This window comes from Semicossyphus pulcher, unplaced genomic scaffold (genome assembly GCF_022749685.1).
Source record: "Semicossyphus pulcher isolate SPU_LCO1_2020_fin unplaced genomic scaffold, fSemPul1.0.p SCAF_20, whole genome shotgun sequence".
Classification (NCBI taxonomy): Eukaryota; Metazoa; Chordata; class Actinopteri; order Labriformes; family Labridae; genus Semicossyphus; species Semicossyphus pulcher.
The window spans coordinates 14115318-14141200 of NW_027211694.1; the positions used below are offsets into that span (position 1 = coordinate 14115318).

The window sequence follows — 25883 nt, forward strand, 5'->3', positions numbered from 1 at the left end:
AAATTGGCGCCATAGCTGTGGAGAAAGTTGAACAAACTGCTCGTGGTTTCACCCATATTACTTTCCTACAACTCCCAGTGTGCATTGCGCCTCTCCCTCTGAAACGAACGGCCCAGCGAGAGACGCTGGAGTGAAATACTACCGTTTTCCAGTCAAGGACATTGATCGCTGCAGGCAACGGCTCAGAGCGGTACAGAATCCGAAATACAACGAGAATATACGGGGGAATCGTCTAAAAAATCTTGGGGTCTGCAGTGTACATTTCAAACCTGACGACTTTGAATGAGACATGACATCAGAGGCTGGCGTACTAGATTAAGGAAGTGTAGTTTAGCCAGTTCCCTGGCCTCCGCCAGATGACGTGTTTTACGTCGTCTAGCGGAGGTTTCCCAGGGACCATTGGAGAAGCGGATAGCGTCCTCCAAAGGCACAGAGCGAAATTGCATTTTTTGTCTACCATATTGGCATTAGCTCCACATAATTGCATGATAGGACTGAGGTTGAAAAGATCAAATAATAAGTTGATTATGCTTTGTTATAAAAATGTGGCCCTGCAAAGAAGCTAAAGCTGCTAAGATAAATCATGTATACTTAAAGTGCGAGAGACTTTCTATACTGTTAGGAGGAAGGTTGAACCTGCACTACACCTTCCTGCAATGGTTTGAGAAAAATACTGCAAAAATACAGTTTGTCTCTTCCAAGACAACACCTTCACACACAGGTACATGCACTTGCAAACACATACACCTGCATTTCACTGATCCCTTTTTGTCTTCAGCATACAAAGCATTTTGAAACCAGCAGTCAACTCCCCATTCAGCTGAGGCAATCGTGCTCCTCTGAGGACACAGAAGTCAAAAAATTAAACTTCACTCATCGTGCCATTAAAAACAACCTGGAGTATTTGAAGCCGTCAGGTGAAAATCCCCCCATAAGCTGCCGAACACAACAGAGCAGATACGGGGAGTGGAGCAGAAAGATAAAACGCACCATCTTTTTCTTGCGAGCTCCTCTTTGAAACTTCTCTTCAGTGCGCCTCTGAGATGGAGGTGCTTTGCTCCCTGCAGAGCTGCTCCAGCTTCTCTTCTCCCTGGAGAGATTTGCAGAGCGAGACAAACACCTTGGGTTTCTCTGCGGCTGTGTGTTCTCCAAAATTCGCCCCAGGCAATTTTAAATTAATACCTAGCACTGCCTTTCCCCTGATAATTATGTATCATCACCCATGAATGCTATAAACGAAGGATGTTTAGTGCTTTTATAATAGGGCTAAACTGTTCTGCAGAAGCTTGTGCTGGATATAATGAATGCTGCATCTTTCAGGCATGTACTGAACGTCTCGACAATTACAAGGAGCTCTGCAGGTTCATAATATTTACATGTTATTACAGCTCGTTGCCTTCCTGCTATGGTTCCTTTTGTTGTAAAGAAGCTATCTGTGAGCCACAAATGTGAAATGTCAACGTCAAACGTGTCGCCGGCTTAACTATCTCCTGTCCTTTAACCAGGACAGGCTTTGTTCGCAGCTGCTGCAGCCGAACGCAGCTCTCTCCTCAATAATAGGCAGATTGACAAGCCCATGGAGGTTTGTAACAGACAACAATTCTCCCAGGCTGGCTGAGCGGCAGAGGCATGTCTCTCTGGTCGCTGCAGTGTGCGCCCTCTGGTGCAGGGAATCCATTCCTGACATGATAATTGCTGTCAAATTACAGCCAACAACCAACAATTATGATGAGCGCTGACAGGTGAAGTGTGCTCCCGATGAGCAACACACAGAATGTTTATAGTCAAGGGAGGGGACACACACAGCATACACACGCACCAAAACAATTCCCAATCGCTCAAGGTCCTTTGGTCAAGCAGCACAGCTCCAGCACCACACAACTGTTGTGCTGACTAGAGAGCGAGAGCAGTCGTCGGTTTATCTGTGGGGGTGGAGTAATTAGACGCTTTGTGATGAACTCGCTCCCTTGTGTGAATGTGTCATCTATTATCACACACCAGTAACTCATCTCCAGCCTCTGAACCTCATGTGCCAAGGCGAGATTTCTTCAGGCGTTAACACATTGCACGGCCGAGGATGCCCAAGCATTTATGCAGAGGAGCAGATTAACAATTGAGCCAATTACATCGTACGTCATTATATAAACTGTCAATCTAAGAGCTGCCATTTGGAAGCTGTTTCTATAATAGACGTAAACCATAATTTATGAGATACAATGCTGTGTATTAATAGTCTTTGGTACAGAACACAAATGTTTGAGTGGTCCTATGTGAGTGAAGGTGTTGTTTGCAATAGACTATTCTATTTTTAGGGCAATTTTTTCACTAGCTTATTATTAATTTTATTTTCACGCTATATTTAATGTTTACATCTTAACCTCTTTTGTCCTTAAAAAAGACTACAGTCAGGCTAGCTGCTCTATAAGGCTGTATTTATGCTTAGTCATGCTAGCAACAACAATGCTAGCAAGCTCATGTGTAGAGATATGAATTTTTACCACGGCCCCTTTTCTGTAATTAGCATGTCAGAATGCCAATATGATAATTATTGTTTGCACTTAAGACAAAGTTTAAGCTGGAGCTACTTGGCCATGTCATGTTCTTTTTGCAGATAATAGGCCTTTTTCACAGAAGACGTTTCACAGTAGGAAAAGCGCAGGTGTTTATAGCAGCATTAATAATGGCTGTATTCCATTGAGCTGCTTCAAATTCATGGTCCGGGTTGTGTGCATGCTGACTGCCTGTTATGGCTTTCTCAGACACCTAAATGGAACAGAACCGTTGTTTAAGTTATTATTAACACCTGTGCTCTTCCTCCTGTTAGAAGTCAAAATGTTCGCTGTGAAAAAAGCCCATTGGTTTAAAAACAAAAAATTAAACATACATATTTAACTACAGTCTGACGTTTCCACCAAGCCGTTTGCATGGCCAAAAGTCCTGCTTCTTGCCCCCACAAAAACCTCATAATTTCTACAATGAAAGTTTAAATACGTCGTTTCAAATGCACTGCTCTTATCTGTTAAGACCATGTGGACCTTTATGATAAATTTAATATAGGTGGATAACCAAAAGCTAGCCTTGTATTTCTAAACGTCTCTGTAATGTTACCCTGTAGTGTACTCTATGCTAGCTTTTTAATGAGGACATTTCTAGCATGCTAGCTCTACAACTTTAAACGCATTTTAAAACGAATTTCACCATTATGGAATGTAAAGGTATGCTAAAATTACATTTCTAAATTAAAAAATAATTTGACTACTATACTTATGATGTAACATGAAGCTTAAACAGGTTAAAAGTAAATTGAGCATTGAGCTAGCTTTCAAAAAACGTCAGTTTGTCTTTTCACACGTACTCTCAGTACCGGTCAGTTTTTCACAGCTCACGTGGAAAATAAAGGGCCTTACCTGTTTAGTGGGTCAGTCTCTTTTCATTTCTCTCCAAACAAGTCCGAAGAACTTAAAAGAGTCCATTACTCTGTGTAGTGTGATAGACATTCGAGATATGAAGGTTGAAACGCTTCCCCTAATTAACTGTGCGCACAGGTGCAGGTGTATTTACATTGCGCATCGTTACCGCCATAGTTACTTCTTCTTCGTGTTCCATAAATAACTTCCTGTTTCCTTTCAGAGTAAGATACAAGAGGGACCGTTATGTCTACACTTTAATACACATGTTCCTTATAAATATTGATTGTGTGGAGTTTTAACAGGTTTGGTTCACTAAGCTGATTCAGCTTGTGTTGTTTTGTTTTACTAATATAATATTAGATTAGATTGAATTTATATTAGTAAAAAGGGCTTATTGAAAATACATATATCTTCATCCTAGAAGCAGTGGTGTGAAATCACTTGTAATCTTAAGGAAAGGAAAGGAAATCCTTTTTCCAAATTCCTTTTTTAACAGGTATTTTTAATCTTATCAGAGATATAAAAATATGGAACTGCCATACTTTTGGAGCTATTCTAATTTAATAATTTTTCGGAGCCTCTCCCTCCTCCTGAAACAAACAAGCCATTTTGCCATTCAAAGGTTAGACCTTAGCCACGACAGGCTGACAGTATTTGGAGTGACTGCACAGCCCCTCCCTGATGTGTGCGATCCCACATGGGGGACCGGCCGCACTGCACTGTCACTCCTAAGTTGTAGAACACACGGCTGCTCTAGGATCGGTTTTTCGGCCTTATGTGTGCGAGCCAGAATCGGCAGAAGGTATCGGAAAGGTAAGTTGAAGACTTGACAACGACTTGACTACAAGCTAGTGCAGGAAGGCAGCCTGAGGTGAATGACAGTGAATGTCGATTGGTCGATTTCAGCGAAAGCAAGGTTCTACGTAGGCCCATTTCAGAGGCTACCTTTTTAAAAATGTGATTCTGGAAAAACATGGAATTATGCAGTTTTCACTTTTTCACTGTGAACAATAAACTGCCAAAAATGTGAAACCCATGCAAAATATGAGAATATTTATTCAAAAGATATGCCCCCTTTAATATATTAGTAAAATGGGCTTACATGTATTTTCATGCTGGAAGCAGAGGTGTGAAATCACTTGTAATCATGAGGAAAGGAAAGTAATTCCTTATTCCAAATTTCATTTTAGCAGCTATTTTTTATCTTATCAGAGGAAAAACATTGAACTAATGTACTTTTTGATCTATTATATCTATATCTATATAGCGACGCATTTCAATGATGAGTCTCTCTTAATAAAGTCCCCACATGGACATCCATGTGATCCTAGCTGGCTACCCCCACCCTGTTGCTATGCGAAACTTCAATACCATATAAAAGACACATTTTAAGTCACAATCCTCCAAGTTCTCACAGCACAGAAATCTGTCAATCAATCCATTTGTATTACATAGGGCAGTTTATTGAACTTGTAAATGTGTTAGGTGTCATAATGCATGACCTTAGTTTTTCTACACTCACAAAACCATAAAAGTTTGAACATTTATAATAATAATTTGCTGCTTCAACATTACATTCAAAGCTGTAAATTGTTATAGCTACATTTTGTTAAAAACACAATATTTACATTAATTGTAATACACAAATTTTATATTTGGCATACTTACATTAATCTCATCATATAATTTACAGGTTCTCAAGTACTGATTAATGTGAATATTTAATCTCAAAAATTCACAACAAATCAAAAAAGTAATTTAACAGTACAAAAATGAAACATACAAACAATACTAAAGCTAATCCCCCTCACCCCAAGAAATGTGGCACGTTATTTAAGATTGATGAATATTTGATGTTCTCTATTTTACAAAACAATGTGAAATCCGCCTGCCACAGAACACTTACTTCACTGCAGCAACACAATGTGGTCGAGCTGAGACACTGTTTAAAGTGCAGTCAACCGACGTCCATCTTTTGAATCAAACACAAAGTAAATCTCAACTGTACAAATATTTCACAATGATTAGTTTGTAAATATTTCTTCAATAGAGTGTCAGTCAGCGTGTGTTTTTAAGGTGACTGCTGTTCAATTACTGCTTTGTCAAATAGAGAGTTTATAATAACAGTACTGGTCATAATACAGATGATAAAGTCTTGTTTGTGCTTGTCTATAGAGTTGCATTTGATCAGCAGATTACCGGTTAATAGGATTCTTTTTGGGTTAAATCACTTTAAAAATGTTCATTCTGATGAGTATTTCCAAACTTACTGATTCCAGGTCCCAGCTAAATAACAACAAAAAAAAAGAAATCTTTACAGCACATTGTACATGTCCTTTGGCACAATACTTGGAAACCACGCCCCCCTAAAGATCTGTTGTCATGTACATCATGCAGGAGGGGGAAGGTGTGTTCACATATGATCAATGTCCAGCATGCAATTGCACCATTTTTTCTTTATGTTTGTTTGGTCCAGGCTCGTGATTTCATTTGAATGAGGGCTGTTTTTGGTAAGCGTGAAAGGCTAATTGAATATTCTAGAGAGAGAAGGGCAGTAGAGTGGTTTGTTAAGGTGGCAACTCCCCACGGGATACCTCTCTAGTTTTCTGATTATTATACTTTACAGCTAAGTGGTGTGGGGTTTTCTTAATGGCTAAAAATGCAGGTATGTTGTCATACATTATTGAGAGCCAGTTTTGTGCCGTTACTTGTATGGATATGACTATGGGAACACGACCTTGTCTACTAGACGTCACTGAAATGCATACTCGAGGCCTCTAGCACCTTTTTAGCCGAACAGTATACAAATGTACAGAGTTGTTTAAAATAAAAAAATCGTGCAAGACTCACGGATAAAAGACTCTGTTTCCAATACTTAAGGCAAAAACAATTCTCATATATACCAATATACATATATTTCAGATTATTACATCTATCAAAACTGTGTTTGTCTAGAGTGTTCTGGTAAACATATGTCGCGACTGACCTAATGTACATACTAGAGCTAAAAGTGCGGAATGACCGAGTCAAAGTCAATGCCCTCTAGCGAATACAAAAAGAAACTTCCATTATTTGAGTTTCTTCAGTTTTTTTGACTGCCTGTTAATCTATAGGCCTGTGTCTTTTATTGGAGTGTAGGTTTAGGAATGCCAAACCGAAGACCACCAAAAAAACAAGTGAGTGCCCAGTAGAAAAGTGCAAAAGACGCCAGTGTGTTTCTTCAAGTTCCAGACCTGGACCCAAACCAGCACCTATAGCTGGGACACCTTCCTGGGCAGAGGTCTGGGTCTGGGGACTCGAGGGTCGGCGGTCCCGTCCAGCTTCATGCTGCCCGTGCGGAGCTGGTGAGGCTTGGGCGGCAGCGCCGGGGGGTCCGTCTGAGGGGGGATGGAGAGGCTGTGGGGCAGCGGCACAGGCCTGCGCGGGTTGTTCCTCTCGTACACGCTGTAAGGGGGCGGGGTCTTGTTCTCCCTGCGGATCGGCTCGTCCGAGCTGCTGGAGACGGAGTTTGGCAAGGTGGTGGGAGGAGGCAGCGGGTGGGGAGGGTGGTCGCCCGCGGGCAGCTCGGTGCCGGAAGCTTCCGACACGCTGCAGCGACTCAGGGAGGAGATGCCGCTGCTGTAGCTGCCCGAGAGCACAGGGGAGTTGGAGACCAGGCTGGCAGACTGGCACTCGGTGGGCGATGGGGTGAAAGGTGGCACTGTGGTCTGGAGAAGGAGAAAGAGACAGAAAGTCATATAATATCTTTTGAATAGACCCAGTAAAGATTCTATTATAAAAGTTGGATTAGTTGAACAACAAAAAAAATTAACTGGCATTTATTTTGCTGATGGATTAAATATAGGCAACTTAAATCTTGTTTTTGCTCACATCTAATGGTTTAACTTTAAATTACAACCCTGATGTAGAAGTGTACTCCAGGGTGCATGATGACATCACTGATGGGTGTTGCAACATGTGCAGAGCACTCTTCTGACCACGCCTAACCACACTACTGTATCATTAATTCTGTATGTTGTGAGAAAAATAATAGACTTGAAATTCTCAACCAAGTGGACATGCATCCATACATTTTATTTACTCTTGTTTTCCCATTATAACGAGGAATTCCTGGTTGTTTTCTTGAGATGTGGATTTATCTTGTGATCTCAAGGTAACAAAGCTGGATTTCCCACTGAAATGGATTAATTTATCTCATTAACTCAAGATAACAAAGCTTGTTTTCTCGTGATGACAGGATAATTTTTTGGCAATCTAGAAAACAAAGCAATAGACTGGTCACTGGCGACGACATGCCATGCTGCCATTGCCCACACCAATGAGCTAAGTTAAGCCAGTTTCATTTTGTTTTCTTTTGTGCTTTTGCAACTTTCACGATTGTAGTTATGATCATCTGACGTTACGGTGGTGCAACGCTGTTCTAATTACTCGTTATCAGTACGGTAAAATTCAGTGTATAAGACGCACTTTTAATACTTTTTTTAATCTAAAAAGTGGGCTGCAACCTATATACCAGTGCGACCAATATACCAGTATAAAATGCATAGAGAGGTATGTCATTGTGTTACAGTATTTCCCCAGAAGATGGCGCTATCCAGTTAAGTGGTGACATTATATCTCTGCATTAACTGTTTTAAGCCGCTACAATGTCTCCTATTTACAATCACTTATACACAATATGCCGTAGTGATGTTTTCCATGCTGTTTAAACTAACTTGATTGCTGCTAACGCTTCGTCACGGACACGCACCGTCATGACCGCCATTGCAGCCGCCGCCCTCAACAACAATCAATGTTACCGTAGGCTGCCAACTACCGCTAGCTGCAGCACGGGTAGCTAGCAGAATTGCATTTGACATGGCGAAAACAGATGGTAGGATGTAAATTGTGTGTGTTTTGAATGTGTTTTAATTGAAAGTAAATAGAAATAGTGTTGAAATAACTTTTATACATGTTTTTATTAATAGCCATAGAAAACCTTCTCCCCTCTGGGATACCCCCAAAAACAGAATGTGACTTATATTCTGGATTTTACGGTAAATAAAATGTATTGACCAGATGCATGTCTGCTTAGGGCTTCCATAATACATAAGCTTCGTTGCAGCCAACTAGAGCTCCAAACCCAGATAGTTTAATAATAAAATACAAACATTTTTCCTATGTTTAAAAAAAAAAAGTTTACACATAACATACTATGGTTTTGTTTTGGCATTCTAGCTTCTGTTTTAAATATGACGAGCACTTTAATGGTAATCATGTAACCATATTGCATGCATCCTCCACTCTGCAGCTTCCATCATATGTGCTGTCTCAGCCATACAGTGACGGTAAATACTTAAAGGGAGAGTCAGCGAACAGATTGAGCCAAACCAGCCCTGTGCACCGAGACGAGAAAACACAATATGCCGCTCAAAAAATCCGATCGCTCAACAAAAATGTTTTTCTAAGCAATTACACCATGCTGCCATTATATGTGGGAAAATTTAATTGGATCTAGTGAAGTATACAATTGATCAATGAGGTTGTATCGTTCATGCTACAGGGGGCAAGCACAAAGAGAGGTATCCATTTGACATGCACGATTGGACGAACCTTTTCACACCAGGGGCGAGTATGATTAAAATTAGTTTCTTAATACAGTGCTGACAAGCAGTTTAAAGTCCTGACCCAGTTTTTCAGAGAGAGGGGCTAAGTATGACTTTCTACCTCTGGAGATAAGTAAACGCAGCGCTGTCAGACTGGCATGTGTTTTTTTACAGGTTCACTGTTGTCCGGGGGTTTGTGGTCTGGTAATAAGCCCCTGGCTGCACTGACTGATGTGTGTGTTCCGCATGTGTGCGTTCATGTGGCAGATAATGGGGCCTCCTGGAGGTCCGCGGAGGACCCGTCTCTGGCTGTGCTGTGATGGGCAGCTTGGTACTTCGCTCCAGGCCTCTTCTTTTGCCACACACACACACACACACGGACGTGGCAACAAGCACACACCTAACCGCACGTACAAATCTGATTGACAGAACATGCTGAGCACCGGGCTGTCACTCACACTTTCCTGAGTTCTCTCCCTCCTTTCTTGCCTCACACACGCAGACCACACAAACACGCACAAACAACTGCGTTCTTGCTAGTTGTCACGCGTAAGAAGACATCACGCCTGCGAAGAGAGCCGGGAGCTTTGCACTGCTGCTTGTGACAAGCCCAACAAAGATGATAACAGCTAGCAGGAGACAGGCAACAGTTCACCAGAGTTTCAAAAACAACTTTTTACCCTCATTAAGAGCTCACTCGGCGCTCAGTTAACCTTTCCAGGACCTCTGTTGCTTCTGCAGTCTGGTGTTAACCGCTCAAAAGCTCATTAACAATAAATGAGAGCTTGGAGACAACGCAAGAGTAATGAGTTTTACTGTAAATAAACATGAAAACACTTGAGGTCGGAGATATAAAAAATTGTTCTAATGTTTCTCAGTTGAGAGAAGGGAACATTGAGTACAGCACGCAAAGGCCTTACAGCGACAGTAGTGAAGGAAAAATAAAAGCTGTTATAATGTCCAACTTCTGTACTCCAGGTTCAAAGTAGAATAAATTAAGTGCATCTGACAAACCATTTATATTTCACTAATTCCTAATTCATTAGCAACAGAAAAGGTAAAAAACAGTGAAAAATCCAGAGAGAAATCCAGCCATATTAAAGTTTAAACATTTAATAATCCATAAGCTTCAGTCAGACAGCTAACATTACCACTCAGCGGTAATCTAGGAAGTGGCTTAAAGCTACATTACACCTTGGTAGTGTTGCACAACACAAAAGAGAAAGGTATAAATTCCTTGCTAACAAATTGTTAGCAAGGAATGCTAGCATAAGCTGCTTTTATGGTGGCTAGGTGGTTATCAAATATGTTGTATTACCTTGAAATATGGCCTGAGAAACAATTTTTTACAAACAATTGCCTTTGAGTTGCTCATTTTTCCATAGTGGTGAAATGATAACAATTGTTAGCTCGGAAGTGGTCAATTGCTAGCATTAGCTGTTGTCCTTCGCTAGCTAATGGGTTATTCAATATGTTGTTTTACCTTGAAATATGGCTAAGAGATCGTTTTTACAAACATTTGCCTTTCAGTGGCTCATTTATCCATAGTGGTAAAATGATAACAATTGTTAGCTAGGAAGTGGTAAAAATGCTAGCATTAGCTGTCGTCTAAAGCTAGCTAATCGATTATCAAATATATTGTTTTACCTTGAAATATGGCCTGAGAAACAATTTCTTTTTTTACAAACAATTGCCTTTCAGTTGCTCATTTGTGCTCCAGTGTTGAAATGATAACTGTTAGCTTGGAAGTTGTCAAATGCTAGTATTAGCTGTTGTCCAACGCTAGCGGGGTGGTTATCAAACAGATTGTTTTACCTTAAACTATGGCCTGAGAAACAATTGCCTTTCAGTATCTCATTTATCCATAGTGGTGAAATGATAACACTTGTTAGCTAGGAAGTGGTCAAATGCTAGCATTAGCTGTTGTCCAAGGATAGCTAATGGGTTACCAAATACGTTGTTTTACCTTGTAATATGAATGAATGAATGAATATGAATTCCCTCAAAATTTTTACAATTATCAGCTGCTTATCAATCTACAGCGATCGAAGGATAAAGATTTGTCAAATACCCTACATTTATAACAACTGCAACTTGGAATACAGTAGTACAACATGATACCAGCACTTAGTGTGATATCAGATGAAAATGGCTGCTGTGTGAATATTTGGAATGAGGTTTAAACTTTTACATTTTAATTTACTGATAGGTGTATGAGGTTAACTTGAAAAAATACATCTAGTTTGGTTTTTTTTCGGCAGGCAGGCCAGGTGACATCCTCTCAGAGCTTGAATTAGTGGACACCAGTTGCAGTTTAGCAGGTGAACATTTAGCTACAATGGTTGCCCTCCAGCAAGTATCGTTCCGAGTCTTCTTTTGGGACAGCTGTGCCATAAAAAAACTACAAAATCAGCAGCACTGGAGCTGTAAGCAGCTTCGGTTAACGGTAATTCTAAAGCTCCCAGGCTTTGGGTTGACACGGAGAAGGATAAAGACCCTGAAGCTGGCCGGTAAGACGTTAGCAGCCCAGGATGAAAGCCCCGAGGCTGTCGCTAAGCAAGGTCAGGCTGTCTCGGGTAAAGAAAGAGAAACTAAAAAGAAAAAAAAAGGCCCCAAAAAACTCAGAGGAAGAGAGTGACAGAAAGAGGACCAACCTTTTGCGGCGATCTGGACGCGGAGACAGGGGACTGCGACCTCATGTTTTTAGCCGAGGAGCCTGCTGACAACCAGATGAGAGAGAGGGGAGAGGAAAAGAGGGCAAATTCAAATTAGAGGAGCGTTTTCTTCCATTCACCGTGATGACACAGAATGAGTCATGCAAACATACACACACGGAGCTGAGAGGGGCCTGTGGCTTAAAGCATCAATGAGTCAAATAAGCCCTGATGTTGTGCAGGTCCTTTAGGCCGCCTTAAGCTGTTTCTACATCCAACAGCTGTTGCGGCTTTATGCAATGAGGGCAGGAAAAAGTGAGGGGAAGAAAAACACACTCCATCTGCTTATTGCGCTGCTGGGGAGTGCGATATATCATAAAGCAATGGGGAATAAGTCAAGTCTGTAAATAAGTGAATAAGTACAGTTTGGGTTGACGGAGGAGGAAACGTAATGACATGCATTTCTCAGGGGTTTTCAAAGTAAAATGTGGAAATTGACTGGATTTTCAATTGGGATTGACTTCAGCCCTTATAAAATCCGCAGGGAGTTTTAAACTTTACTGAACTTACACATTTCGTACCAGAAAATATCAGCATCTTTATCCAGTTAGTAAAGAAAATGCTGCTGTTATTATGTCTGTTGGTGGTTTTAGGATAAAGCAAGGAGCCTGAGAGGGGGGAAAGACGACAAGAGGAGGAGGCAGAGAAAGCACCAGGTGTCAAAAGCCAGAGTGGAAGATTAGTACCATTCTTCATCGGAGGGTTCACCCGGATCGTTCAGTTTACCTGAGTACGGTGGCCTAGGAGGGACGGGAGGGCAAAGCAATTTGCCGACAGAGTCGGAGAAAGATGGAGGGCCCTCTTTGACACTGTCAAGGCTCCAGCTACTGGGTGTGGGTCTCACTTACAGCACACAGAAACATCACATGTCACTTCACAGGTTATGGGATCAGACAACACAAGACATCATGGAGAACACGGTGGAATCGTGCACATTTGAGATGGATGGTGTGATCACTGGAAATAAATGAAGAATGAATGGTTTCACAACAAACGTGCAAGAGTGATAACATTTTTTTTCTTTGGCTGTTTACATTATTTATAAAATGTGGCCGACATCAGATTGCAGTATGAACGGGTCACGGCCCTGAACTGACCCGCATGCGCAAAAGAACAATAACAAAGACAACGTGAAGCACGCTGTCATACACAAACAAACATGGGTGCCATGGAGGTCAGCGTTTATGGTTTCATGTGTAAATCGATGTGCCGTGGATGCCGGCGAATTCGACAGCAGATGAGAGTGACGTAAAAGTTGCACGGACTCCGATATGACAGTTCAGACTCAGGTCGCATTGCGAAAAAATCAGACCTGTATCTGATTTAGGAGCACATATGAAAGTGGCTCAAATCTGATTTTAAAAGATCAGATTTCATGTGATTTGTGCTGTTTACACGGTCATTAAAAAACAGACCTGAGTCACATATGAGCAAATAAAATATGGCCCACATTTGCCTGCAGTCTGAACGTAGCCAAAGAATAGAAATGCATGATGGTATTTGAAGTCAAGCAGCAAAATAAACCTCTGAGGAGGCGATATTTGTGGGCGGTGTTTTTAGAAGCATACAATATCAGATGCATACAGGTCACTGACTTTGCATTTAAACAATAATTATATCCTATTTACATTTTTCAGTCTTCATATTATTGCTTGGTTTTTATTTTCTAGTAAAAAAAAGTCATGTATTTTACTGTAATTTTATATTAAGTGATGTTTTCTTGAGGATAAAATGCCCAATGGCATACTTGCACATTTGCTGTGTAAACAGGGTCATGTTTAGTATTATCGGTCACATACACTAAAACTCTTAGTCGCTACTGCAAGTCTAGGAGCGACTTCAACTTCAGACTTTATTTTGAAATCGCAGTCAGTGTTCTTCTGGAAACAGCTGCTGAACCACCTTCACAAGGCTGTTCCTTTGTCATGTCACCTGCAGCCTCGAGCGTTGCATTTTAACAACACTCTATATTTGGTATCTGGAGTTATCATATCAGGTTCAATTTCACAAGATGTGACAAATGACACTTTTACACAATCACAGCTTTTGTGTAAATTTCGGCACATTTCATCATCGCTGTACGCAGATAAGGTGTCATGTCACCATATTGTGGAAGTTCATCTATGTCTCACTGCATTATTTACAGATCACACTTGAACCGCATGGAGAGAGGTGTGTGTTTTATTTTAAGGTGTGTTTTCCACAATACATCCTCATTATTTCACAGTGTGCCTGTTTTTCTCGCAGTAGTAAAGCACCGATTGAAGGAGATACATTTCACGTGTATTGTGCAGAAGTTCTGATAAAAGCAATTTAACTGTTCAGGTTTTTTTTAGTAGGCGTTTGGAGGTTAGCTTTAACGCTCAATTCACAGCATGTATGTCCCAGAAAATGCAGGAAATGTGCGTTTTCCCCTTGACAATGCTGAGCAAAATGATAAGCAGGGGGCTTAACTAATAGATATGCATTTGTACATATGAATGTCACACACGTCCATCAGCATTGCGGCACTACTTCCCGTCATTTCATTACATTTGGAGGATGATGGAGGACGAAAAGCTGCAATCTAGACATGGTGTCTGGTTGGGATTCGGAGGAAAATGGAGCCCAGCAGTGTGTGTGTGTTTGTAGGTGTGGGTCTATGTGTGTGTGTTCCTTCAGAGCTCCCTGAAGCAGCTGTGTAAAGACAGATGCCTCCAGTCACTTTGTGGTCAAACTGTCACACACACTGCATGTCCAGACGGATGACCGACACTTGACAGCGTCGATGAGTAACAGAAAATGTGGCTGTTACTGCTGCAGCATTATTTAGCTCCTTTGAAGAGAGCTTTTGTTCTGAACTTATTCAGGAATTATGGGTAATGGAGGCATGCTGGGACTTGGGAAATTAGGGTTAATAGCTCTTTTAAATAACAATACGACGCGCACAAAACAATAAAAATCATATTTAACGTATACGTTAGAATCGGTTTATTAAAAGAAGGAAACATCATCATTCAGCAGGAGGGGACACCCTGCGACGAGAGAGCATTTTGAGTGTTTCTGAGAGTGTTGAATGCGAGCGCACGGCTGTTAAAGAATCTGCTAAACATAGTGTTTTACCTTTGTCTGGTGCTGAGAGGTTGGGGTCACTCCTTGGTAAAGTGGTGTCGCCTATCTGATGAGAAGGAGCTCTCTGCAAACAAAAGGAAAGATTCCAAATTACTGTCGGATACATGCGCAGAATGAAACAGTGCACTTTGGATAAAATAGGTAAATGCCAGCTGCGGAGGAATAATTGAATATGGGACGGTGAGAATAAATATCAAGGTGTGAATTCCAGACGGAGTTCAATAGAAGAGACACAGGCAGCTTCAGAGTCAGACAGACACAGACAGAGAGAGAGAGGGTAGAATGCGTAATGACCTTTATGTCTCAGCAGTGTGATATTTGTAGAACCTCTCCTTCGTCCAAAATATATACATAAAAAAGACAGCTTTCCTTACAGTGTGCAGGCTCTAATTACAGTAAAAGATGCAATTGATCAATGCTTCTAATAATCAATACTCCATTAGCAGCTAGTCTCACTGCTGTCAGGAGGGAAATAATTGTAAGGCTTAAAACGATTCAAAAAGAGTGGGGGGAGAAAAGAGGGTGCCAGAAGCGTCAGCGCAGACTGCAGGAGATGAAAGCGCTCGGAAAACAAACACAATGTTTTCTTTCTGTTACAGTAGCTTTGTCGCCGAGGATGGAGTGTGTGATTGCGTTATGTGCTGCCCTTCAGACGGAGAGGAAACTGCAATATCATGTTGTTCTTGCTGGCTCTTGTTCATGTGGTGTGGAGTGTTGTTGTAACTGAAAATACGGGAAAGCTAGACGGTCTGACTTTAATGGAACGACTGCTATTGCAATTTTTAGCTTGAAAAGGCCTGATGGCATGTGCCTTCAACCATGCTTCTGCCCTAGAATGCACCATATTGGTAGAGTTGTTCTGATACCAATACAAACCTCCAATAATACCTAAAATGCTGTGATGGTATGCCAGCCAATGCACCAATCCAAATAATAATCCCGTTCACGTTTTTGGCTTCCAAAGATTAAATAACTGATCAGCGGCAATGTTGACGTTTAAAAAGCTCCACCCGTAGAACACTCTGCTACATTAAATCAAGCGCTCCATAAACTAACAGCCACTCCTACAGGGGGCAATCGAGAGGTTTTAGCTTCACTTTTGGGGGAGCCAAAAGCTCCTACCTTGTGACCATGTTAACTGGCGACTTACAGCTGAATGAGTCTGTGGTTGTCGTAGTTACAGCAGCTGTTAAAAACTGGAGAAGATGTCAATGTCCTTGTGAGCGCCCCCTCTGTTGTTTTTTATTACGATCTCAACATAAACTTATCTGTTACGTCTTTGAAGTGTTGATTGTGCAAACGTGTAGGCGAGTTTTGAACGCGGCTTGTTATTGCGCTGAAGCAGGAAGAGATCACTCAGTAAACCGAAACAACGGTCCCTTCCAAAACTGTGTCATCGGTTGTTTGGAGGTATTTCTGGTTTAGAGCAAGTGAAGGTAAGCAAGAAAAAAATAATATGCAAAGAGCTGTGTTGCTTTGCGACGCAGACACAGGTTTCATGCAGTAACTTGTTAAACGACCTGAAAAAAAAACAGCACAAAGTGCAGCATGATGAGCATGTGAAAGCTAAGAGGAATAACGACGCTACTCCAAGTCCTTGTCCGGCGTTAAGTCAGACATCTGATCCACTCAACTCTCAAAAGACAGACTGAAATTACCAATGCACTTTGCATTGCATTTTGCTTCTAGAAGATGCACGAAATTCATGTAAGAGACCTAATTTTAAGTATTAGTTTGATGATGATGAAAGCGTTGTTTTGTTCATTTAAATGTGAAATTTAATATAAAAAAAGTTGTCCTTAAAATGAATAAATAATCGTGATAAATAATCGAGAATTTTCCTTCAAAGCAAAAATAAATCTGATCCTAGCGAGAATGTAACATTAGTCAAAGCTAGCATGATGCAAACAGTAAGTGCTTTCCAGTCTCACATTTTAAAGCTGTATTTTTTTAAATAAATAAATAAAAGAGGTTAAATTAAGAAATAAAGCAGCTCCATGTTTATAATCAGGGTTCTCCAAACTTTTTAGTGGTTACAGGACATCAGGAGAGGCCAGATGCCAAGCTAAGGCTAACGTTAGCTCAGCTTGTTATAAACATAGAATCCTTCAGTGTACTGATTTACGCCATACAACAAGGATAGCAATGATATCCCATCCAAACATGGTAAGTTTTATAGTCTATAGCTGTTCAATAATAATCATTTTATAGCACTTGTATCTGAGAGGTACTCAGTATCGGCCAATACTAATGAGGGAAAAAGAGTATAGGACGTTAGACGTGTCTGTATGAAGCAATGTGTCAAAAACAAATAGATTGTGTTATTCCAAATAACACAATCACACACATGAGAGACCAGTGAAGCCAAGAAAGCATGACTGAAGCTTACCAACCATCTGTAAGTGAAGCTGCATAAGAGAAAATTGAGTGTTCCTCGTCCATTATGCTCCTAAATAGCACACCCAGGGCGGGTATGTCCATCTGCTTACAGTAAAGTTCGGGGTTTGTCCGTGTCTTTGGCACGGCCCACTGCTCTAATTACCACAAAATCCATGAGCCTTGGCCACGTTAACCATGGAGAAGAAGGGCTGTAATGAATTCAGAACAGCTCTTTGTTGTAGTTGGGAACACAACAGTGACATAGTTGAATATATTACAACTTTTTTAACACGGTAATGTTGAGCTTCTGCTGACCATTACAGTACATGACAGGATTTTAAGCTTGGTGATTGGTTGTTTCTTGGGAGTTATGGTTAACTTCTCCCCTTATGCTTGTATGTACACAGTGTTTAATGTATAATGTATGGTGAGCAAGTTGTTATAGCGGAATGGAACCCAGCCAGGGTGAGCAGGTCTCGTCTCACCCTGAAGGGGTTCTGTTATCGAGAAATAACAGACCTCGGAATGCTGTATAAACCAATCAGAATCAAGTATTTAACACAGCCTTGTAATAACAGCAAATAATCAGCACCTTAGAAACTATTTTTCCCTGGTTTCTTTTTATATTTAAATAAAGTATATGTACGTATATACTTGTGTAAGGATTACCTTTTGTCACTTGTTAACATGCCTTGAGTTGCACTGGAATGTATATAACTCCATTCTATAGTGATACACAAGGTGTGAGTGGAATAACCAGAATAAATGGTTGAATTCAGCTGTTACTCAAAGGAGCAATTCGTCCCTGGAAAAAGCCACTGTCAGCCAAAGCTGATGTTCTCTGTAATCGATAGAAGCAATAATATTTGAAATTGGCGCCAGAGCTGTGGAACAAGTTGTAGAAACAGCTTGTGGTTTCGCCTCCATTCCTACAACACCCAGTGTGCATCGCGCCCCTCCCTCTGAAAGGAACGGCCCAGCCAGAGACGCTGGAGTGAAGTACGACAGTTTTCGCTGCAGGCAATGGCTCAGAATGGTATAGAATCCAAAATACGATGAGAATATACCGGTGGATCGTCAACTAAACACTGCAGACATCGGAGGCAGGCGTCCTAGATTGAGGAAGTGTTATTTAGCGAGCTCCCTCGCCTCCGCCAGATGATGCTTTTTACGTAGTCTGGCGGAGGTTTCCGGGGCCGATTGGAGAAGCGGATCGTGTTCTCCAAAGGCACAGAGCAAAATTGCATCTTTTTTCTACCATAATGGCATTAGCTCCTCATAGTAGCATGATAGGACTGAGGTTGAAAAGCAGGGAACTGGCCCTTTAAGTGTGTGTGTAGGCGTGAGTGTGTGTTAACCTGTGCAGGGTCCATGGGGTTGGGGAAGATGGCGCTGACCGGCCTCTCTCTCGGAGACAGACAGGCATTTTCCCTGGAATGTTTGTGCTTCTCTGCCATCTGTGGTGAACCTGGAACGGACAGCACGAGGTGTTAGAGCTGCGACGCGCTCGGACACACGAACACGCGCGTGAGAGCATGTGCAACACATAAAAGGACCAAATAGCAGTACGGTGTTAGACTATTACCCGCAAACACTGGCAATCAGGAAAGACCAATCTCTCGTTCTCCCTCTGAGCCTGCTGGCTGCACGACATGATAAATGGCCTGCATCTTTTCCCCCACACACACACACACCTTCCTTTCTCCCCCCACCTTCTCAGTTAGACTGGACAATCACAACTGACAAAGATACACATGTAACACACGCGCAGAGATAAACACAAAAGCCCACACACACCGATGCAAATACTCTCTCACACTGCGCTCCCTTTCATCTGGTGTTAGTCACTGTATAGATCTTGATCCATTAGCGCCTGTGATACCACTTGGAAGGCGATCATATGAGTATGAGATACCCATCGCTGGCTCTCATTCAGACAACACACAAGCAATAATTCTCCCGAGGCTTTATGGGTAGACAGAGGCCACTTTTATAAGGGCGCCGCCCGCCGCAAGCCGCCTGCCAAAGGGGAGTGTGTACGCTTCCATAAACGTCTCCATATATTCTTACTTCTTTTATGATGTGGATCAGGTTCGAAGACAGCGAGATAAGCAGGCAGACAGAGGAGCTATTAGGTATTCACACTCCACTGTAGAGGACGGCCTGCGCCGGACTGGAGATTGTATTGAGGGATACTCCATAGAGCCGTAATCATCTCTTACTCCCTCTTGCATTTTCCTCCGGCTCCATGTTTCTTTCAGAAGCGTTTGTCTCCGCGTCTCAGCCCATTTCATTTTTCATCCCGGCTCATTTTGTATTCTCTCTATTTCTCCATCTCTAACTCTCCCGCTCTCCTCCCTCCCTCCGCGTATCCCTAGCTGTCATCTGACCCTCGCTAACCTCACCCGACAGGATTCAGAGAACACCTTGTCGCTAAAAAGGTCACGGGTTTTGACCCCCCCCTCCATCTCCGTGTTCGGTGTCCAGCTGAAGTCCTGTCTTGCTTCCTCTGTGTGAGTCAGCCTGGATTGAAATATCAGCTAAGAGCCTACAGTGTGAAGCTTTGTAATATTAGAGAGGGAAAGACTCACCTCTGGCACTGGAGGGGGCAGAGCTGGTGACGTTGGGAGAGGCAGAATGGTTGGAGCTGAGGCTTGAGGTAGACGGGCTGGGCTGTAGGTGGGATGAGAACAATAACTACACCATCATTAACAAACACTGTAAACACACATTACTTTGTATATATGATATAAATAAGCTTCATTTATGAGACAGTGATGAGAAATTTTGCCTTGAAGAATTTTGGTGCGACTTTGGAGAGTTGTGCGTCATTCTGATGTCTCAAAAAACAGGAAAAAAGTCATTTGGTGACAGAATCTATTTGTGATGCTTCCCCCCTGGAGGAAATCAAAGCAGCTTCAAGAACTAAGGAACTGCAATTTTGCTTATTTCCAAAGAAGTGTTTTGTAAAAGTAGAAAACAACTGTGCTGCTGAGGGCTTTATTTTTATTTTAGGCTTCATTTAAGAGGAAAAAGTTTCAAACTTTGGGAAATATGCTTATTAGCTGTGTTTGTCTGTGGAGTAGAGAAGCTAATCAGCTTCAGGAAAAGGTACAATAATCCAACTAACAGCCACATACATTTTAAAACTCACTTCTTTTATCTGTCCAAAAAGTAAAGTGTAACAACATGTTGTGCTTTTAGGGGGCTCATGTTACTCCCTGTAGCCTCCTCCTTTCGCCCGACAACCTCACAATGATGACAACATTAGCGTAAAGCTAAAAGGCTGCTGGTGATAGCTTCTATTTACTGTATGGCCATGAGGCTGTGTTAATCTCATCATCTACAGCTCTGGAAAAAACAAAGAGACCACTCTCTCTTCATGTCATGGCCAGCCCAATCCAGATCCGAACCCATTGAGAACCTCCTGAATGTGATCAAGAGGAAGATGGATTGAACAAAGCCAGGTTTTGCACCAAGAGCGGCATAACGTCACCCAACAGCAACGTGCAACACTGCTGGAGAGCATGCCAACATGCATAAAAGCTGTAATTAAAAACCAGGTGGTTCCACCACATATTGATTTGTGAACTCCTCCTGAGTCAAAACATTCTGTTGTTTAAACATGAACAGGAACTAGTTTTCTCTGCATTATTCCAGGTCTGAAAAACATAGTTTTGTTTTCTCATCCAGTTGTTATTTTCTGCAAATAAAAGACCTCGGTGAGAATATTTGATTTGGAAGTAGAGAGAAATGGCGGACACAATAAAACAAAGGTACACAAACACAAACCTAAAAGTAGGAACCACGGATAAACATATTTTTGTAGTGGTCTCTTAATATTTTCCAGAGCTGTAGTTTAATGATGCGAATCCCTAAAGTTGTTTGACAGACATTCTTACACATGGTTCACTTAGCTTTTGGAGCCTTTAGCCAATAATATATACATAACCGCTTCTGGTAAATACATCTTTAATATCAAAACAAGAAGAAGAATAAATACTTAATAAGATATTTTGTCCAACTACTGTTTTCAGTTCCCTTAGCAAAATTTAGGCAAAGCATGTGGGAAAATGGTAAGATATGCATGCATGTAACTATAGCTTCACATTGAGATCTTGCTAGGCTACGGGCAGCACCCAACAGGTATTATCTAAATATTTGTATTTGCATATTTTCCACTCTAATTGCTTTTTATCATTCTGCAGATTCCTAGTATTTTTAATTATTGTATATTTTAGCGACAGGACCGACTGAGACTGAGGTCTCCTCCGGGGTTGCCCTGCAGCATATAAAAAATATCTGCATCTAAACACTGTTAAAAATAGTAATATTGAGATTTATAAACTCATTATTATACTTGTAATCATGTTCCCCATTCAAAATGTGTACATTTAAAAATTACTTTCCTTTAGTAGTTCAGACACTAGCTCTTTAAAAATGTTACATGATACCAGAGAGGGCTCAGACACATAATTGCTGCAGCAATACTAAAAGCGATCTTCCTCCATTTGCTTCTAAACTTTGGTACTTTTTAAAGTGCCCCACTATTGGTTGTATGACTTGAAATGTTTGAGGAAAAGAGATCAGTCAAGAAAGGAGGGGGATTACCAATGAGTGCCCTTTAAATGAACAGAATACTGTGTTGCGTTCTGTAACAATACTTGTGTTTTGGATCGCCCGTCAGTGGCTTGCTCTTGATCTATAGAATCAAAGCAATGACGTTAAGAAATATTATTGCAATAGGTTCAGTGTGATTCCTGACAACAGCCTATTTCCTCCTGTGTTTTTCTCTGCTTCCTGTTATTTCAGGCCTGCCAGGTGCCGCAGACAGCTTGCCAGGAGTTGTCGGCAGCTTTCTGATTTGGCCAAATCTAGTTTAGATTACTGCCCAACTCCAGCAGGCTCCCTGGACGGACCACACAAAGCATTGTGTCTTTATTTGATATAATCTAGCCAATTTGCTTGGCCTGACCGAGCTCCAAACAAGCGGAGGCGACCAGAGAGAGAGAGAGAGAGAGAAAGTGTCAGGGTGGAAGGGCGATTTAAGAAAGTGAAATCTGCAGGTAGTGATGTGGACTTAAGAGCATTTGTGTGGGCTGTTTGTGTAGGAAAGAAAGAGAGAGGAAGATTACCTGCATGTTGAAGACTTCATCCGAACTCTCGGACTGCCCCGTGATATTACTGACTTCATTGGAGGCCTGAGATGACAGAGAGGACGAGGAGTAGCGGTTCACCGCAGGGTAGCTGGGGGGACTGAGAGAGAGAAACAAACAGAGAGATGGTCATGATGGCTTCAGTTGAAGTGAGATGGATTTGTTTCTTAAGCTCGTGGAGGTTTCACTCACCGAGAGAATCCAGCATGAGTCCGGGAGGGAAAAAGACAAACAGAGACAGGAAATGTCAGATTACGGGGAGATTATCAATGCAGCAATCAAAGCATTTACTCAAACACTCGTGTGAAGAAAAGTTTAAAAGAAAGGTGAGATAACAAACACAAAAGGGTTTAAAAAGACGCTTAGAGAAAAACACTTGTCAAAAAAATGCTTAGAAATAGATGAAACCGGGTTTTATGTTGGCAAACGCACGACAGAAACATAAATCAAAAGTCAGGAAGTAAAACGCAAAATGTCACAGAGAGATTGAGGTGCTGCGTGTGTCTGTATCTTTCCGTGTGGCGCTGCCCCCTGGGAGCGCACTGTGGAGGCAGAATGTCACAGGTAGACAGAGTGGCAGGGTCACTGAACACATCAAAACACACACACGCACACTCATAGAGCCACAGTCCGTCTACTGGCCCGGCCGCAGCCACACAGAAATATCCCTGTGGGTGCCAGCCAGCCAGCCAGCCAGCCGCCCCCACTTTTTGTATGCCCAGATGGAGCCACACCGGTGAAGAACGGAAGGAGGAAGAGAGCAAAAGCATAAAGCGTGGTGTTCGAGGTGAGGTGGGGACAGAAGGAAGTAAAAAAGAGGAGGTGAGATGAAGAGAGGGGGCTGCAGTGAAGGGCAGAGCATCGAGGGAAAGCAAATGAAGGTGAAGTAAAAGAGCTTCAAAGAAAGAAATAAACAAAGAAAGAAAAGGTCATCACCTCCGCCTGGTCACCCCTCTGCCGCCGTCAGGGCTGATGATGTTCGGCACCGAGTTCCTGCATGTCCGTGGGCTCCCGTTGGTGAAGTGCACCGGGCTTGCGCGCACATAAGCAGGAAACTCCTGGGGTTTTAAATTGGAGAAGAGGTAGTGTACATGATTAAATGCTTCTCTGTGGCAGCGGGAGGTGCGCAAATAGAATGCACACAACTGCAGATGAAGGAAGTGCGTTTAATGAGGCGTGGCTTTCTCCGAGGGCCGACGGGGGTCAGTCAGTCGGAAGTCTGAACACAGCGGTGGATTTCTGCTGTCGCATACAAGCAAGGGACTTGGGGGCGCTTAATGATTTGAGGGAAATCATTAACACAAGAGCGATTGGTTTAATCTTACTTGATTGGCTGTCATTAACAACTTAACTTTATATCTCTTATGGATTTACAAACATGCAGCTGTTGAAATATATTCTTGAAGATGCACTGAAGTGTCATCATGTCTCGTGCTCTGGCCCACCTGTATGCCCAGACTGGATTTCATCAGATGGAACTGGTCCACGAGCTTCTTGTGGAGGGGCCTCATGTCCTGGGGGACAAACTTCTCGTGCACAGCGAGGCCGTACTCCAGAATGTGTGCCTGCAAAAAAAGAAAAAGGCAGGTTTAATTCTCTGGATAAAAAAAAAGGCTGTAAGTTAACACATTCACATTATTGTTTATATATAATATTGATTAGCATATTTTATTGTTTAATGAAAGCTTTCAGTTTGTGTGCATGTCTGTGTATTTGTGTTACAATGTTCATGTCACGTAATAATTAAATGCTCTTTTCATGTGTTTATAATTGCTGTTTGTTTTCATGCTTGTTGTAAAGCACTTTGATACAAACCCTGTATGCTTTAAAGCGCTTTATAAATAAATTTGACCTTGATCTTGTATCAGAGCTGGACCAATTGCCAAATTGCCTTGTTGACATGTCAGTATCTGTGTCATTCTTAGCCAATAAGTGGAAAGAAAAGGCACAACAGGAAGTCAGAACATATGTCATTAGACGATTCTCATGCTTGTATATTTTTTACACCAGAAAAAAATGTGGTTAAATCAAAGGTATTCTAATAAAAAATGTTGAAAATAAAGAAAACAGGCTTGACATGTATCTGTCACATCTGTAAAATTCAATATTAGTCTCGCTCTATCAAACACAATTGTTGAGCAAGTTGTTGAGAGTGTAACAATTAATCCACTTATTAAAAACAGAACTGGATTGTAACACTCAGTACTAAACTTAAAGGGGCGGTGTTATGCTAATTTCAAGCTTCATATTTGACTCTATGGTACCTGTGGACTAGCTTAGCATAATTTACAGTTTTTCACACGGGTGCTATGTGCAGGCCCTCATACAGCCTCTGCCTGAAACGACTCAGTCAACCCCGCCCCTACAAGCCTACTTTCTTCTGATTGGCCAGCTCTCCGAAGCCTGCTGAGGCCTCAGCGTGTAGAAAAAACTGTGTGAAACCTGACATTCACAGCAGCCTGCAGACTGAGCTGAGAAGCCTGGGGATTACTCCAACATACTTTGACCTACAGATTTGAAACTTCACCTACGTTTCGTCTGGACATCCAACATTGTAATTTTATATATATATGTCTTAAAATGTGAAACAGCATAATACCCCCTCTGAAAAGAAATTATAAATGTTACAGTACATTAACAAAGCAGGGCCTTAAATTGCGAGTGTTTCACCATGATCTGTCACACTCAAGTACGGATAAGAATTCTGTCATTTTAATGCCCTTTCTAGCATTTAAAACATTAAAGCACACTCTTTTCATCTGATATCACAAACCTGTTCAAACATGAGCTCCCTCAGTCGCCCGATCTTCTCTCCATCCTCGGGGTGATTCATAACGTAGTCCTTCACGAAAAAGGCCTGCGTGGAGGCAAAATGCAGAACATCTGTTATGCACACACCAGGAGTTTGAAGCAGTTGGCTTTCTGCTCTGCGGTGTTACCTGAATCCCCCGCTGGGCTGACACAGTGAATTAGTGTCCACACGTTTTTTTGTTGAATCCCTTAAAATAACATTCACGGGAACAAACTGAGGAGATAACCAAACAGAGTAAACTAACATCCGGCTCAAGCGGAGTGTAATGCTCTTGGCTGGGGTTTTTGGTGTCGTGATATTAATTCAAGTTCAGGGAGCAGAATAAAAGTACACAATGGATAGAAATAGTAACGAAACACTCAGACAAATGGATGTTTGTAAGTGGAATCAAAGGATTGATTTTAGTTTGATTTAAGAGCCAATTTGGTCTCGGATTTTAAAAGCTTTTTTTCCAAATCCCATTTATTCAAGTTGCTGCTCGTGTCTCTTCTGAAACGTCACTCTTCTGCGCTTTTCATTCTCTTTTCCTCATCTTCAAAAATGCCACTCAAAGGAGACACAGATCGGATGAAAAATGACCCTGTCTGCTTTGAAGCGCGATAGCTTTGCATCCATACATTAAACGCCGGCTCCTCGTTGTTTACAATGCCATCAACACTTGTGATGCGTCTACAGATTACAGTAAATCCTTTTCAATCAGCCTCAGTGTACACAAA

General features: G+C 41.7%; 1 protein-coding gene across 3 annotated transcripts in view; it reads right to left on the bottom strand.

The window, feature by feature from the left end:
- Positions 1-4851: 4851 nt before the first annotated feature.
- dock4b (dedicator of cytokinesis 4b) overlaps positions 4852-25883 on the bottom strand; it is a 141068-nt gene continuing 120036 nt past the window's right edge. Inside the window, exons 44-53 of one of the 3 annotated variants that reach the window (XM_069670841.1) lie at positions 25129-25212; positions 23801-23920; positions 23292-23413; positions 22335-22446; positions 19791-19872; positions 18558-18667; positions 14812-14884; positions 12436-12552; positions 11650-11711; positions 4852-7117 (exon numbers count right to left, since the gene is read on the bottom strand). In XM_069670841.1, coding sequence (XP_069526942.1) covers positions 6662-7117; positions 11650-11711; positions 12436-12552; positions 14812-14884; positions 18558-18667; positions 19791-19872; positions 22335-22446; positions 23292-23413; positions 23801-23920; positions 25129-25212 — 1338 coding nt within the window. In that variant the 3' untranslated portion in view covers positions 4852-6661. Of the gene's footprint in view, positions 7118-11649; positions 11715-12435; positions 12553-14811; positions 14885-18557; positions 18668-19790; positions 19897-22334; positions 22447-23291; positions 23414-23800; positions 23921-25128; positions 25213-25883 lie in introns of all 3 variants that reach the window. The other 2 variants (XM_069670843.1, XM_069670842.1) reach the window with 2 other exon arrangements.